General features: G+C 48.8%; 1 protein-coding gene across 6 annotated transcripts in view; it reads left to right on the forward strand.

Annotated features, from left to right (window-relative positions):
- The window catches only part of TDRD9 (tudor domain containing 9), a 121,481-nt gene extending 117,001 nt beyond the window's left edge, over positions 1-4,480 (forward strand). For all 6 annotated transcript variants that reach the window (XM_045448402.1, XM_045448404.1, XM_045448405.1 and 3 more), the window contains 2 exons: positions 2,317-2,389; positions 3,724-4,480. In XM_045448402.1, the coding sequence (XP_045304358.1) occupies positions 2,317-2,389; positions 3,724-3,825 (175 nt within the window). In that variant the 3' untranslated portion in view covers positions 3,826-4,480. The remainder of the gene's footprint in view (positions 1-2,316; positions 2,390-3,723) is intronic.
- Positions 4,481-15,449: the final 10,969 nt, after the last annotated feature.

Genomic DNA, 15,449 nt, shown 5'->3' on the forward strand with positions numbered 1-15,449 from the left:
CCTTGCTGATTTTCTCACTAGTTCTATGAATATTCAAAGTGGGGTATTGAAATTTCTAGAATTATTGAATTATTTCTTCTCTCAAGTCTGTCAGCTTTTCTTTTATGTTTTTGGGGCTATATTGTTCGATATGTATACATTCGTAATTGTTGCCTTTTCAGAATGTGCCAGTCCTTTGTCATTATGAAATAAATCTCTCTCTCTGGAAGAGTTGTTGTCTTCTTCTTTTTTAAAAAATTTCTTTTAAAGAGAGAGAGAATGTGTGCATGTCTGCGAGTAGGAGAGGGGTGGTGGGAGGGTGGGGAGGGACTCTCAAGCAGGCTGCATGCCCAGGGCAGAGCCTGTTGTGGGCTTGATCCCACAACCCTGGAATTGTGACCTGAGCTGAAATCAAGAGTTGGACTGAGCCATTCAGGTGTCCCAAGAGTTGTGTCTTAAAGTCTGTCGGATATTAATGTAGCTACTCTACCAGTCTGGTTTCTGTTTGCATGCACATCCTTTTCTGTCCTTTTACTTATAATCTATTTGCATCTTGGAATTTCTTCAAATATTTTTTTTTCTATGCCTTCCCTCATTCCCTAGGGCTCCTGTCTCACCTGTGTCTGTACACTTGGTGTTGTCTTGCTGCGCTCTGAGTCTCTGGGCATTTGTTTTTCAATCTTTTTTCTCTCTGTTCTTCAGAGTAGTTAATTTCTATTGATTTGTCCTTCAGTTTCCTGCTTCTTTATCCTGACGTCTCAGACCTGCACGTGCTGGTCTGCTGTAAGGGATCTTCCATTTTAGTTCTTGTACTTTTGAACTCTAGAATTTCCTTTTGGGTTTTTCTGTTTTTGATTTTTGTTGCAATTCTCTTCGAGTCATTGTCATCATATTTCCACGTATTTGTTAAAACGTGGTTTGCTTTCATTCTTCGTACGTACTTAGCGTGGCTGCTTTGAGGTCCTGTGTGCTAAACCCATGTTTGGGCCCACTCACCTTCTTTTGGCTGCTCATTTTTCCTGAGTATGGGTCACACATTCCTGTTTCTGGCAAAACGTCTCAGTTTTTGGCTGAGAATTGGTCATTTTAGACGGTGCAGGGTAGCAGGATAGGGTATTGATCCCGCAGGCTTCCGCAGGATACGTTTCCCTCCGTGTCGTGAGGCCACTGATGCCTGGGTTCTCTTTTTGTTTTTGTGTTCGTTGTCCTTTTTATTTTTCAGCCTGGCTTACTAGGAGTTGTCCTTGTGTCTGCACTGCTTAGTGCTGAGCCAGTGAGGGGTCAGAAGTTGTGCTTAGTTACCTGAGCCTTTAAGCTCCTGCCCTTTGCCGGTAGACGTATGTGTGGTTTGGGTGGTGCCTCCAAGGTTAGGGTGGTTTTGAACTCTTCCCCGGCTTTTATGTTTTCCCAGGGCCTTCCTGTGCGCCACCTCCCAGTGGCCCAGGGCCGCGTGCCCGGCTCAGGGCCTCCATGGACTTTGTCTGCACGTGTGTGCAGCCTCCCCGCCGCCCCCCGGGTGTGTGTGTGCGTCTGGCCCTCTGGTACTCTCAGTCCAGGCTCTCCCTCTTGGGCTTCCACGTGGTCTGTTGGTCTGCTCTGGCCCCCAGCAGGACTGTGACCGAAGGCCAGCGGAGCTGTGGGCTTTCTCTACGTCTTGCCTGTCAGGTGGACAATTTATACTGACAGTGTTGCCACACAGGAGGGTCTTTCACCCCCTGCACCAAATCAGGGAAGCTCAGTCTGGGGGCTGTGGGCAGTGGCTGGGAGAAGCCGGCCCCGCAGTTCACCTGAAGTCCGCAGTTTCTCATGAATCGGTGCTTCTCAGCTTGTTTGCTTTTCATTAATTTCCAGAGCTTTTGAATGTTTGGGGTGGGGTTTTTTTTTTTGACAATTTTGTCAAATTTCATAGTTGTTTCAGGTGGCAAGAAGATTTCCAGACCTCTTTATTCTGTCGTTGCTAGAAGTCTCTAGCTCTCTGCCTTTTTAAGCCGGTGGCATTCCCAGCTTGTCACAGGTGTCTAGAGTAGAGGACAGAAAATACCCTGTTCCATCCCGTGACGCAGTGATGTGTGGTGACGGGGCACCTCCGCTCGTGGGTGAGGGACGGGGAGAACGAGGGTTGGTCTTAACCCCTGCTTTGCTCCATTTCGTGCCTGGTTTTGAACGTACAGTAGATTTAAATGTCTGCTGGTTGTAAGTATGTAAATCTTGACCTTTAAAAAACTTATTGTAGTTATAATTCTGGATTTCAATCTTTTTTTAAATCCTAGTTACTGACTTTCCGGTTTTCAGTTACTGAGTATAATTAAGATGATTTATTTCTTCTTCAAATTGTAGTTTGTTCTGTCAGTCGAAACCAAGACAGAGAATTGTCCCTACGTGGCATGAAAAGCCTTACGAATGGAATCAGGTGGGTGAGAAATCGAGTGCCGTGCGAGCCGCCTGCCCGGGAGTGATGGGCTCGGGGGAGTGAGGGGCCCAGAGCAGGGGCTGTGGAGGGTCCGGAGAGAGTAGAAAGGGACAGGCGATGTGGACGGTTCTGTTGAGTCATAAGGTAGCGTCACAGAGCAGACCGGCGGTCTCTGGATGGCGTGCCCTCTGTGACGCCCAGGCCGACTGTCCTATAACTTGGGATAAAGCCGGGAGGAACATCTGGATCAGCTGTCAGGGCGCATGGGTGTTGCCTCCGTGTGCTTGGGCTGACAGCGTGCCACACACGGGGTGGCTTAAACAGCCGACGTTTATTTTCTCATAGTTCCCGGAGGCCGGAAGTCAGAGGTCAGGGCACCAGCACAGCCGGGTTCTGGTGAGAACCCCTTTCCTCGCTTGCAGGCCCGTGCCCCTATCCTCTGTCCTCATGTGGTGGAGAGCGTCGCCCTCATGTCTCTTCTGAGAAGGGCTCTGATCCCGTCGTGGGGGCCTCGCCCTTGTGACCTCATGGAACCCCATTCACCTCCCCAAAGCCCTACCTCCAGACACCATCGCACTGGGGATTTGAACTTCAACTTTAGGGATTTGGGGCACACAGTTCAGTCCATAGCAGTTGGGAAATAGGGCAGGGCCCATCCAGAGCACCTTGACTTTGACCGTGTATAATGTTTATGAAATAAAATAAAATTGGACTTGAGGGGAAGGAACTAAGGGAGGGGTTTGCAGCTTGACTCCTAGAGCCAAGGGCGTCTTTGTGAATGAACCCGCTGCGGCGTGAGCCATGAGATGCCCCTGCAGGTGGTGCTTCCCGTCCTCAGTCGGCACGAGACTTTCTTCCTCCCCTGGGCACCGACCGGTGTCCCTCTTCAGAGCCCTCAGGACCGGGCCTGGAGCCAGCTCCCTGACAGGAGGGGACAGGAGGTGCGCTGGCCACCTCTCCTGCAGACTCTGTTGGGAGACTTAATCTGAGAGCAGAATTTTACTTTGAGGTTGATGTGCTTTAGAAAATGTACATACTTAGAAGCCGATAGCGGAGCCGCCGTTCGTGTGTACGTGGGGAGGAGCGTGTGGAGCTTTGGATGAAGTCACTGGGTTACTGGAAGTGGCTCGTCAGACGCGCGGCATTGAGCGCTGTGAGAGACGGGAGGTGTTCTGGAATACGCCCGGAGACCAAAAGACTACTTTCTGCTGTCTTAACGTGTCTGTGCATGTGTGTGTGTGTCCTTTTGATGATTCGTTTTACTTACTTTACCTGATGTCTCGCAGGCCCGTCTTCTAGAAAGGTCTGACTGGTCCTTTTGTCTGTCCCCTCAGGTGGATCCAAAGCTGGTCATGGAGCAGGCTGACCGGGAGAGCGGCCGAGGGAAGAACACCTTTCTCTACCAGCTTCACAAACTGATTGTTCTCAGTGCCTAGGCGTGCCGGCGGGCCGTGTCCCGGTTCCTCCCGAAGGAACCAGATCCGCCACGGAGCGGTGGATTAAAGGCTCCAGCTGTAGACTGACTTCTCTGTATCTGAGCATTACAGTCTTCGCCCACTGCATCCAAAAGGTCTTCCCCATCCTGGTTCCTCTTCTCTGTGGGTGGTGGCTGGAGAGTGGTATTTCTGTTCTGGTGGGAAGGATTGGAAAGTCTAGTCTTTTCCAGAAACAGAAAATCACTGTGTTAAAGATTCTGGGATAACACCGTTCTGAAAGCAAGCTTTATTTGGAAAAAGAGCTATATTTTGCTTTGAATTTATTAAGGTAAACAGAAATAGATGATCTTACATGTAAGGTTCCAGAATGTGCTAGTATGTTCTATCTTGTTACAGTGATTTAAACCTGGGGTACAGGCAGAACCACGAACCCCGAACCCCGCAACAGGGAGCTGCGTGTTTCTTACAACTGTGTGGCATTTTGTAATTTTCTTTTCTGTGAGGAAAAATATTTAATTTTGATAAAACTAACTTCAGTTTTGTATACTTTAGATTTTTACTTACGTTACAATTCGGAGTCCAAATTTTGGAAATCAGAGAGATTACCTGGCAACTAGTATTATCTGTGTTAAAGAATAAAAAAGCATGAGACCAAGTTTCTGTTTCTGACAGTTTTTAGTCAGAGGAGATTCAAATGTATTTCATTCTAAAACCTCTGAATTTAGAAAACCGGGAGAGGAGTAAGGGCTTCTCTGTGAAAACCGATTCCTGTCGGTCAGGGTTGCATCAGAGGAGCAGTTGCTGCAAAGACAGTGGCAAGGGGTCCCTGGTGGCCTCACACGGATGTCAGAGGCGCTGATGGGAGGAGGGTCCGCGAGGGCGGCAGGAAGGATCAGGGGAGCGGGCGCCTAGGCAGGCTGCTCCCAGCGGGCAGTTCGAAGCCCGTGAGAAAATCTGAGAAGTCTGTGTATCTGGGGGCCGTGGGGTGGTGACCAGGAGCTCGCTTAGAGGTCTGGGCAACTGCCGTCTGGGGAGCTTCTGTAAACTGGGGGCCCAGCACTGTGTGTGTGTCCCTCTGTCGCCCGTGTCACACTCGCGCCCCCAGTCTTGCTCAGCTCCGAGCCAGAGTGGTCCAGGTGGGGGTTCTGGGAATGCACTCCCAGCCTCAGGCAGGAGGGGGGCACCTCGCTAGCAGCACAGCCCTTCCTGATGCCTGGGGCAGCCCGAGGCCTGCCTCCTCAGAAAGTCCTCTGTGAAAAGAAGCAGGATAGCCCCCCCCCCCCCCCCCCCGCTGCCAGCTCTTTGCTTTGCGGGGTCCGAGGCATGCGCCCCGCTGCGGGTGAGCGGCAGCCGGTCCTCGGGGCCGTCCAGCGCGGGGCCTGGTTAAGTCAGACGGTACCGGAAGGCTTGCTTAAAAAAAAAGAAATCCAGCTTCTTCGTTTCTCTGGTTCTAACCCTTAAAGAAAACCATCCTGACTCTTTTTTCTGGAATTGCTTCCATCTTGCTAAGCATCGTAAGTAAATTTTGCCCTCCATGATTTCCGCCACAGTCGTCATTTACTTGCTGCTGTCTTGGCGAAGATTGAGCTCTTTATATCATTCGGTATCCGCGTTCCCCATCGCTCGACGTGGTCACGTCGGCGTGACTGGTTAATTCATTCTGTTCTCAGCAACTCTGGAAATCCTGCTCTCTGCAAAAGCCAGTACCACGCTTGATGGCCCCACCTGCAGAAGACGGGGCGTTACTCAGCGATCACACGGCGATTGTTCGTGTGCACGCTTCTCCAGTGCTGTGGGCCTTTAAAGCTTCATTTTAAGTCCGGTTCATCAGCGCGCAGTGTGCTCCTAGCTCTGGGTGTACAGTGTGGTGACGCAGTGTGTCCATATGTCACCCGCTGCTCGTCCCGACGGGTGCCCTCCTTTGTCCCCGTTACCTGTTTCCCCATCGGCCCCCACCTCCCCTCTGGGGACCGTCCGTTCTCTATGGTTAAGAGTCTGATTCTTGGTTTGCCTCTCTCTCTCTCTTTTTTTTTTTTTTTCCCTCTGCTCATTTGTTTTGTTTTTAAATTCCACATATGAGAGAAATCATGTGGTATTTTGTCTTTCTCTAACTTCACTTTTGATACTCTCTAGCGCCATCCATGTTGTTGCAAATGGCAAGGTTTTCTTTTTTTGGCCGAATACCATTCCATCGTTTGTGTGTATGTATGTACATGCACACACACACACACACACCCCACATCTCCTTTCTCCGTTCATCCATTGACGGACACTTCAGTTGCTTCCATATCTTGGCTGCTGTACACAATGCTGGTATAAGCATAAGGGTGTTGCTAATTTTGGCCTTCTGATAGGTGGGATGGTATCTTATTGTAGTTTTGATTTGTATTTCCCTGATGATGAGTGATGTTGAGCATCTTTTCATGTGTCTCTTGGCCATCTGGATGTCGTCTTTGGAAAAGTGTCTGTTCGTGTTTTCTGCCCATTTCTTTACTGGATTGTTTGTTTTTTAGGTGTTGAGTTTTATAAGTTCTTTATAGATTTTGGTTAACCGTTTATCAGATGTCATTTGCAAATATCTTCTCCCATTCTGGGTGGGGCGTCTTTTAGTTCTGCTGATTGTTTCCTTCGCTGTGCAGCAACTTTTTATTTTGATGAGGTCTTACTTTTGTTTCCCTTTCCTGGGGAGATACATCAAGAAAATGTTGCTGTAGCCCATGTCAAAGAGGTTATTGCCTGTGTTCTCCTCGAGGATTTTGATGGGTTTCCTGTGTCACATTTAGGTCTTTGATCTGTTTTGAGTTTATTTTTGTGTGTGGTGTAAGAAAGTGGTTGAGTTTCATTCTTTTGCATGTGGCTGCCCAGTTCTCCCAACACTATTTGTCGAGGAGAGTGTCTTTTTCCCACTGGATATTCTTTCCTGCTTTGTCAGGGATTAATCAGCCATCTATCCCCATGGTCTTAAGGAGTTATTTATGCTCATAGTAATACACGTACAGGATATGGAATGAGAAGGTTAAAAGGGCAGGGAGTGAAAGGCCGTCCTGTCCCCCCCACCCCCCAGCCCTCACCCGTGCGTTCTTTGGGCTGCGGACCCTGAGGTCAGCTGTGAGTAGAGCGTGCCTAGGCTCCCCGCACTCCCGGAGCTGCCGGTGCAGCGGGTACAGATGGGCGACAGACAGGGTGTCAGGAGACGGAAGAGCTGTGGGGGTCCGGGGTCCGGGTAAGGGACCGAGCAGGAGTGTGCGGCTCTCTCTGTCGGGAGCCGGGCAGTGAGCGGTTTAGGCCTTGTGGGCCACGTGTGTCGGTTGCCTCTGTTCCCCTCCGCGGTGTTCCCCTCCGCGGTGTCCCTGTGGATGGTGCGCACATGGAGAAGGGAGACTTGGGGAGCGCGCTCTGCAGAGACCGTCAGACCATGGCTGGTGGGTGTGTGCGGTGGCGGTGGCGCTGCCTTCTGAAGGGACAGCCTTTCTGTGGGGAGGACCTGAGGTCCTGGCTGAGATCGGGGGAGGGAGCGTGCCTGGTGTTCTTGGGGGGCCAGTGGGGAGGCCTCTGGGGCTGGAGCAGGAGCCATTTGGCGGGGGGCCTGTAGAAAGAAGCCAGGTCCGGGCCGCGGGGTGGATTTTGTCTTGTACTCGAGCAAGGGGAGGACTCGGAGGGTTTTGAGCAAGACCGTGCCGTGCCCAGACTGACCGACGGAGAGAGCGTGCCGGCTGCCGCGGGGGGCTCCGCGTGGGCGCTCTGCAGCCAAGGCCGGGGAGAGACCCTCCGTGCTGAGCCTGGGCCGTGTGCCAGCAGGACAGAGGACGCGAGGGGCCCAGATTCAGTGAATCCGAGGGAAGAGAGTTCTCAGGGCCACAGGTGTTGTGGGCTGAATGGTGGCCCCTCAAAGGCTCTGTCTACGTCCTAACTCCTGAGTCTCCTGTAAAGGTGACCTTATTTGATCAAAGGGTCTTTGAAGCTGTGGTTAGGTGAAGGATTTTGAGATGGGGTCATCATCCTGGATTTAGGGTGGGTCCTAAAGCCCGTGGCAGGTGTGCTTGTAGGAGACGTACAGAAGAGACGCCAGGAAGAAGCCATCCGAAGACGGAAACAGAGGCCAGAAGGACATGGCCACAAGCCCAGGAGTGCCAGAAGCCACCAGGCGCTGGGAGAGTCATGAAGGACCCTCCCCCTGCACCCCGATACTTCCCCCCGCGCCGAGGGAACACAGTCCTGCCAACGCCTCGATTTCAGACCCTTCGCCTCGGAACTGGGAGAGAATGAGTTCCTGTTGTTCAGGGCCCCGCGGTGTGTGGGGGCTTTGTTACCGTGGCCCCGAAGCCAGCCCAGCCGGGGCCTTTGCACCCTTTCACTGGACACGTCCGGAGATCGGTCTCTGTCGTGTGGACACTGTTTCTGTCAGTTTTCCCCGGGGGCCGCACACAACATGCGCTCAGCTGTACCTCCCTGTGCCCACCTAATGTTTGTTGTGGATCCTGTTTCTGGATGTCTACTCCTGCTTTTTCAGTGCTTCACAGTATATGGTTTCATTGCTGTCTTGTAATTGACTTTACAATCTCACAGCGGACATTTGGATAGTTTCTAGTCTTGCTGTGATATACAGTGTTGCAGTGACTATCCTCATACATTTATATAACCCGTAATAAACTCCTAAAGTAAGAATTGCTGGGTCAAAGGGCATTTAGAAAATCATCCAGTTAGTAGACGTTGCCACGCCGCCTTCGGTCTGGTTGGTACCAGTGGGCATACGCTCCTGCCAGTGAGACGGGGTCCCCGTTTCCCTGTGGCCGCACCGTCACAGTGTTCCCACAGCTTGTGACAATAGGAGGTACCGTTTCTGTCAGGTTACTTGTTTTAATTTGAATGTGTCTTTATGAGTGAGGCTGAGCCTCTTCATACACCATGAGCCATTGGTTTTTCCTGTGGTGGGAACCATGTTCACACCTTTTACCAGGCTTTCTTTGTGTTACGTTATGGTTTTTTTGTTGCTTATTTATTTTTATTTATTTATTTTTTTATTTAAAAAAAAATTTTTTTTTTTCCAACGTTTATTTATTTTTGGGACAGAGAGAGACAGAGCGTGAACGGGGGAGGGGCAGAGAGAGAGAGGGAGACACAGAATCGGAAACAGGCTCCAGGCTCTGAGCCATCAGCCCAGAGCCCGACGCGGGGCTCGAACTCACGGACCGCGAGATTGTGACCTGGCTGAAGTCGGACGCTTAACCGACTGCGCCACCCAGGCGCCCCTGTTGCTTATTTATTTTTGAGAGAGAGTGCAAGTGGGGGAGGGACAGAGAGAGAGGGAGACATGGAATCCAAAGGAGGTTCCAGGCGCTGAGCTGTCAGCGCAGAGCCCGAAGCGGGGCCCCAACCCACGAACCGTGAGATCATGACCTGAGCCGAAACCAAGAGTCGGACGCTAAACCGACTGAGACCCCTAGGTGCCCCTAGATGTTAATGTTAATAGTTTTTAAAAACTATTTTTATAGTGAGGAATCCACCCTTTGTGATATGGGTTACAAATGTTTTCCCATTTGTCATTTGATTTTATTGTGTTTCTTTTTTTTTTTTTTTAATTTTTTTTCAACGTTTATTTATTTTTGGGACAGAGAGAGACAGAGCATGAATGGGGGAGGGGCAGAGAGAGAGGGAGACACAGAATCGGAAACAGGCTCCAGGCTCTGAGCCATCAGCCCAGAGCCCGACGCGGGGCTCGAACTCACGGACCGCGAGATCGTGACCTGGCTGAAGTCGGACGCTTAACCGACTGCGCCACCCAGGCGCCCCTATTGTGTTTTCTTTTTACCATGTGAAATTTAGCCTTTCATTTTCATGTAGTTAAATATATGAATCTTTTATGGCTTCTAAACTCCCTCCTCCCTGTTTGAGTTTATTAGAAATAGCCCCTTTGTTCTCTTCTAGTTTCCTGATGGTGTCATTTTGTAAATTAACTTTATTGAGATAAAATTTACATACAGTAAAATGCATTCATTTCAAGTGTGCAGTTTGACTTTTGACAGTCATACACATTCGTGAGACAACTACCACAGTTTAGGTAGTGAGCATTTCCATCACCCCCTAAAGTTCCCGTATACTGACTCCTTTGTAGAGAATTCCCCACTGCCACTGCAGCCCCGGCCACCGCTGAACTGCCTTCTGTCCCTGGAGAGCTGGGTTTCTCGCTGTTGCCATTTTGGGCCAGATAACTCTTTGTCATGGTCACACAGGCTGTCTTGTGCTTTTGTAAGCCGTTCAGCACCCTTGGTCTCCACCCGCCACTTACAAGGAACAAACCCCCTGCAGTTGTGGCAGCCAGACGTTGTCCAGACATTGTCACACTGCTGTGACCACTGCTGTGGAACAGACTTCCCCTTTCTAGAATTCCATGTGATGGACTCGTGCGTGCTTTACTCCACGTGTCTGGATTTCTTCACTCAGCATGTTTTTGAGATTCATCCATGTTATTGTGTTCAGTAGTTCATTTTTTGTTGTACGTTGTATTGATCCGTTTACCTGTTGATGGTGGTTTGGGTGGTTTTCAGGTTTGGGTTGATTATGATTAAAGTAGCAATGAATGTTTGTGGATTAATGTCTCTGTGGATGTGTGTTGCATTTCTGTAGGGTAAATACTTAGGGATGGAATTATTGGGTCACACGATACATGTAGAATTTTTTAAAAGTTTATTCATTTTTGAGAGGGGGGTTCTTATAGGCCTATTAATACTGCTCTCATGGCATAGGGATGTAGGTTGAGTTGAATGAGTTTGTTAGATATTCTGGGTACAAATTCTTTGTCAGAGATCTATATCACAAGTATTCTCTCCCAATCTGGCTTGCCTTTGCATTTTTTAGTGGTGTTTTTGAACAGTAAAATTTTTTCATTTTACTATTTAATTTAGTCATTTTTCTTCTGTGGTTTTTGTGTATGTGTATCCTATATAAGAAATCTTGACTTAAGAGTGTAAAAATTTTGGAGCGCCTGGGTGGCTCAGTCAGTTGAGTGTCCGACTTCAGCTCAGGTCATGATCTCACAGCTTATGAGTTCGAACCCCACGTCGGGCTCTGTGCTGACAGCTCGGAGCCTGGATCCTGCTTCGGATTCTGTGTCTCCCTCTCTCTCTGCCCCTCCCCTGCTCACGCTCTGTCTCACTCTGTTTCTCAAAAATAAATAAATGTAAAAAAAAAATTTTTTTTAAAGTGTAAAAATTTCTGGAAGTTTTATCATTTTAACTTTGACATTTAAGTCTGTGATTCATACCAAGTTTTATCTTTTATTTTTTTTGTCGTTTGGAGTTCAGGGTGGTGGCAGCGATACGAGGTTGAAGTTTATCTTTTTCCATACAGATGTCTGCCTTTTTCACCGACATTTGTTGAAAAATGAGAAGACTTTTGTTCTTGTGTTGAATTGGCTTGACTTCTTTATCAAAATCAGTCAACTGTGTTTTTGTGGGTTTCATTTGGAGCCTTCTATTCTGTTCTCTTCATCTGTTTGTCTTCTTTCTCCAGTACCACACTGTCTTGATTGTTGAGTTGGGTAGTGCTTTGTACTTCTCTTCGATTGTGTTGGCTGTTGTTGGTCTTTTCTCCCTCCGTGTAAACTTTATAGAGTCCGTTTTGTAGATACCCATGAAATAACTTGCTAGTTACTTTTCTTTAAGTCAAGGGGGAAATCACAGAACTTACAGGTAACCACTTTAAAGGGTACAGTTCAGCGGCATTTAGCGTATTTACAGTGTAGAACACTGGCTCTCTAGGTTCAAAATCTTTTTGTTACCCAGAAAACCCGTATCTATGAAGTAATCTTTCCGCTGCCCGTTCCCGACTGCCTTTTCTGCCATGCCCCGGTAACCACTAATCTGCCTCTGTCTTTACAGATGTACCTACTCCGGATGTATTACTTAAAAGGAATCGTACAATGTGATCTTTTGTCTGGTTTCTTTCACGTAGCGTAACGTTTTCAAGGTTTAACCAAGTTGTAGCCTGTGTCAGTACTTTGCTCCTTTCTGCGTCTGAGTAATAATATCCTGTTACGTGTCTGTACCACAGTCGGATTACTTACTCAACTGTTGTTGGACATTCGGGTTGTTTCCGTCTTTGGCTATCATGAATACTGCAGCAAACACTCATGGGCAAGTTTTGTTGTGGCAAAACGGGGTTATTTGGGAATAGCAGAGGAGTTGCAGTTCGGGACAAGCAAGCTGTGGCGAACCAGAGGCAAGTCTGGAGAGCAAAGGAGCCTTCTTTTGTAGAGAGAACAGGGGAGTTGGGAGGGACTGTTCAGAGCAGAGGGAAGTGAGCCTCCAGGCCGTTTTGCAGAGTGGCTGCATCCTTCCACATTCCTGCCAGCGGTGTGGGCTGGGTCCTGTTCCTCCACATCCTGGCCAAAACTTGTAGTTTCCTTGTTTTTGTCAAAAAAAATATTTTTAACGTTTGTTTGTTTTTGAGAGAGAGCGCGCGCAAGTGGGGTTGGGGCAGAGAGAGAGGGAGACAGAGTCTGAAGCAGGTTCCAGACTCCCTGCCGTCAGCACAGAGCCCGACGCGGGGCTCGAACTCACAAACAGCAAGATCATGACCTGAGCCGAAGTCGGATGCTTAACTGACTGAGCCACCAGGTGCCCCTTGTTTTTGTTTAAAAAAAAAAAATTTTTTTTTAACATGTATTTAATTTTGAGACAGGGAGAGACAGCATGAACGGGGGAGGGTCAGAGAGAGAGGGAGACACAGAATCTGAAATAGGCTCCAGGCTCTGAGCTGTCAGCACAGAGCCTGACGCGGGGCTCGAACTCACAGACCGCGAGATCATGACCTGAGCCGAAGTCGGATGCTTAACCGACTGAGCCATCCAGGCGCCCCACTTGTTTTTGTTTTAAATGTAAGCCATTGTGGTGGGTGTGAAGTAGTGTCTCGTTGTGGTTTTTCATTTGCATTTCCTTAGTGACCAGTGTGTGGAGCATCTTTTCATGTACTTTTTGGCCACTCTCCCATCCAGGTACTAACCAAGCCCGACCCTGCTTAGCTTCCGAGATCAGACGAGACTTTTTGGCCACTCTTATATCTTATTTGGGGAAATGTCTTTTCAAGTCCTTTGCCTATTTTTTAGGGTTATGGGGTCAAACCTGCGTTAGCTCCATGCTGAGCATGAAGCCTGCTTAAGATTCTCACTCTCGTTCACTCGCTCACTCTCTCTCTCTCTCTGTCTCTCTCCTTCAACCCTGTCCGCTGCTTGCAGGCTCGCTCTCTCAGAAACAAAAACAGAAAAAAAAAAAAGAAACAAAACAGAAAAAAAAAAAAGAATCTGTTGCCAAATCTGGGATCATGAAGATTTACTCTCGTGTTTTCTTGTAATAGTTTTATAGGTTCTGCTTTTATATTAAGTCACCCATCCATTTTGAGCTAATGTTTGTGTATGGAGTGAGGCAGGGGTCCAACCTTTAGCTAGACTGGGAAAACAGAAGACACAAATAACAGATCAGAAATGAAAGCAAGGACCTTACTGCCAACCTGACAGAAATTAAAAGTATTATAATACTGTGAACAGTTATACACCAACAAATTAGGTAATCTAAGTAAAATGGACAGCTTTCTAGAAACACACGCATTGCTACAGCTGAGGAAGGAAGAGGAAATCTCAGCAGACTTGTAGCGAGAGAAGAGATTGGATAATCAAAACCTCCCCACAAAGAAGACTTAAGGAACAGAAGGCTACAGTGCCAAACGTCCTACAAAGCATGAGAGTTAACATGCATGCTACTCAAATTCTTCCAAAAACCGAAGCGGAGGGACACTTCCTAACACATCCGTGAGGCCAGCATCACCCGGACACCAAAACCAAAGGCACCACAAGGAAAGTACAGACCGAGAGCTCTTAGGATATCGGCGTAAAAGCCCTCAGCAGGATGGTAGGAAACTCAGCACACTGAAAGGGTGTCCTGCCCTTGTTTCCATGTGCTGTCACTCCAGGGGTGACGGCATCCTGCCCTGGGCGTCTTTGGCAAGGAGGCAAAGGCCTGCGGACTGGACTTCGGTGCCAATAGGTGTCGGTTTTACGGATCACTGGATGCGCATCATGATGTGGCCTGAGGTTGCTTTTGATTGTTCTTGACGTTGATGTTGTGAAGGTGTGGGAGAGTGAGTACCTCAGCTTCCTTTGACAGTTAATATTATCTGGCATAAAGCACTCCATGTTGTGCAAAACCTGGCGTTTTGGGGTCAGATTCTTCCTACTCTTCTCGGGTGAACCAGGTCTCCTTTGGGCGGGAGGGGGGGGCAGGCACCACTCAGGTTTGGTACCTTTGTTTTGTTTCGTTCTGGTGAGGGAGACAGGAGGGAGGCGGGCTGTTCTCACTGGGACTCCACCAGCGTCGTCGTTTCCAGCCCTGCTGAAACCTCGGGACGCGGTTGCTCGGGACGGCCCTCTTGTGACCAACCTGAAAGTGCACACCGCTGCAGCCACGGACAGGATTCGTAATATATGTTGTTGGTACAAAATGTAACACACGATACAACGGAGTGATGAAATGTATTACAGACGAAACCAAAGAATTCCATCTCATTGATGACATTGAAAACTATTACAATAAGCTCAGCAGGAATAATTAATCCTAAAACCACACTCCGTGAGTTGTTGCAGTCTACAAATGATTAGGACAATCATCTTCATAAAATCTCACACGGGAAAAGAATGGCTCCAATGAGAATCTACAGTGGCAGAAGTTGTGACTGATAAAATTATAGATGGAACCCAACCCCCCATACATTTCTCTGGAGGAGAATTAACCCTAATGAAAGATGTTTTATTACAAAAAAAAGTGAGCAGGGAATTATAAGGACATAGTGAAATTCACTCCGGAAAATACTTTCCAGTAAAAATGAAGAATTTGTTAATATCATGCTGATGAACGTGTTTCGGATCCCATACACTTTGTCCGAATGGCAGCGTGGACATGTGGAGTCCTGGTGGCCGGGTGCAGGAGTCTCCCGCCTGATCACTAATGGCTGCCCCTCCCTCCCCTCCCCTGCCAGGGCTGGCTTCTTTCCTTCCCTGCGTGCCACACGGCACTTTGCGTGCTCCTGCCTCTGCCTCCGCGGGCCCAGGAGGCCCTCCGGGTCCAGCCTGGACGTGCCTTTGGCTGCCCTTCCGCTGCTCCGCCTCCCAACCTGGGTCCCACCCAGGCCCACGGGGCTGTTTCTCACTTCCTTGGACGTCCCTCCCCTGGCACATGCCGCCCTGCTTGGAATGACTGCTCCCCCTGCTCACCCCTCCTCCCCCCTGCCCAGAAGCCCTCCCCTTCCTCGCACATCTCTACCCCCAGAGGTGTCCCAGCTACCGCAAGGCAGCCTACAAATCTCTGGACAGAATGGAGTATCTCTTTTCCTGTGACCCCCATGTTTATTAGCGTGCCAGAATTAAGTAGTTCATTTATGCTGCAATTATTTTGGGATTGCTTTTTAGGGGTTATAGTTAAGTGACCCAGCCCCTGAGTAAGTGCTGATCTCCTGAAGAGTGGACTTTCCACATTGTATCATAGGTCTCTTGAGGGTCAGATCTGTGTTTTATTCATTTCTGGATCTGAACTACCCGACACTGAGATGGTACTCAAATACAGCTTGATAGAACCCAC

This window comes from Leopardus geoffroyi, chromosome B3, assembly GCF_018350155.1.
Source record: "Leopardus geoffroyi isolate Oge1 chromosome B3, O.geoffroyi_Oge1_pat1.0, whole genome shotgun sequence".
NCBI lineage: Eukaryota > Metazoa > Chordata > Mammalia > Carnivora > Felidae > Leopardus > Leopardus geoffroyi.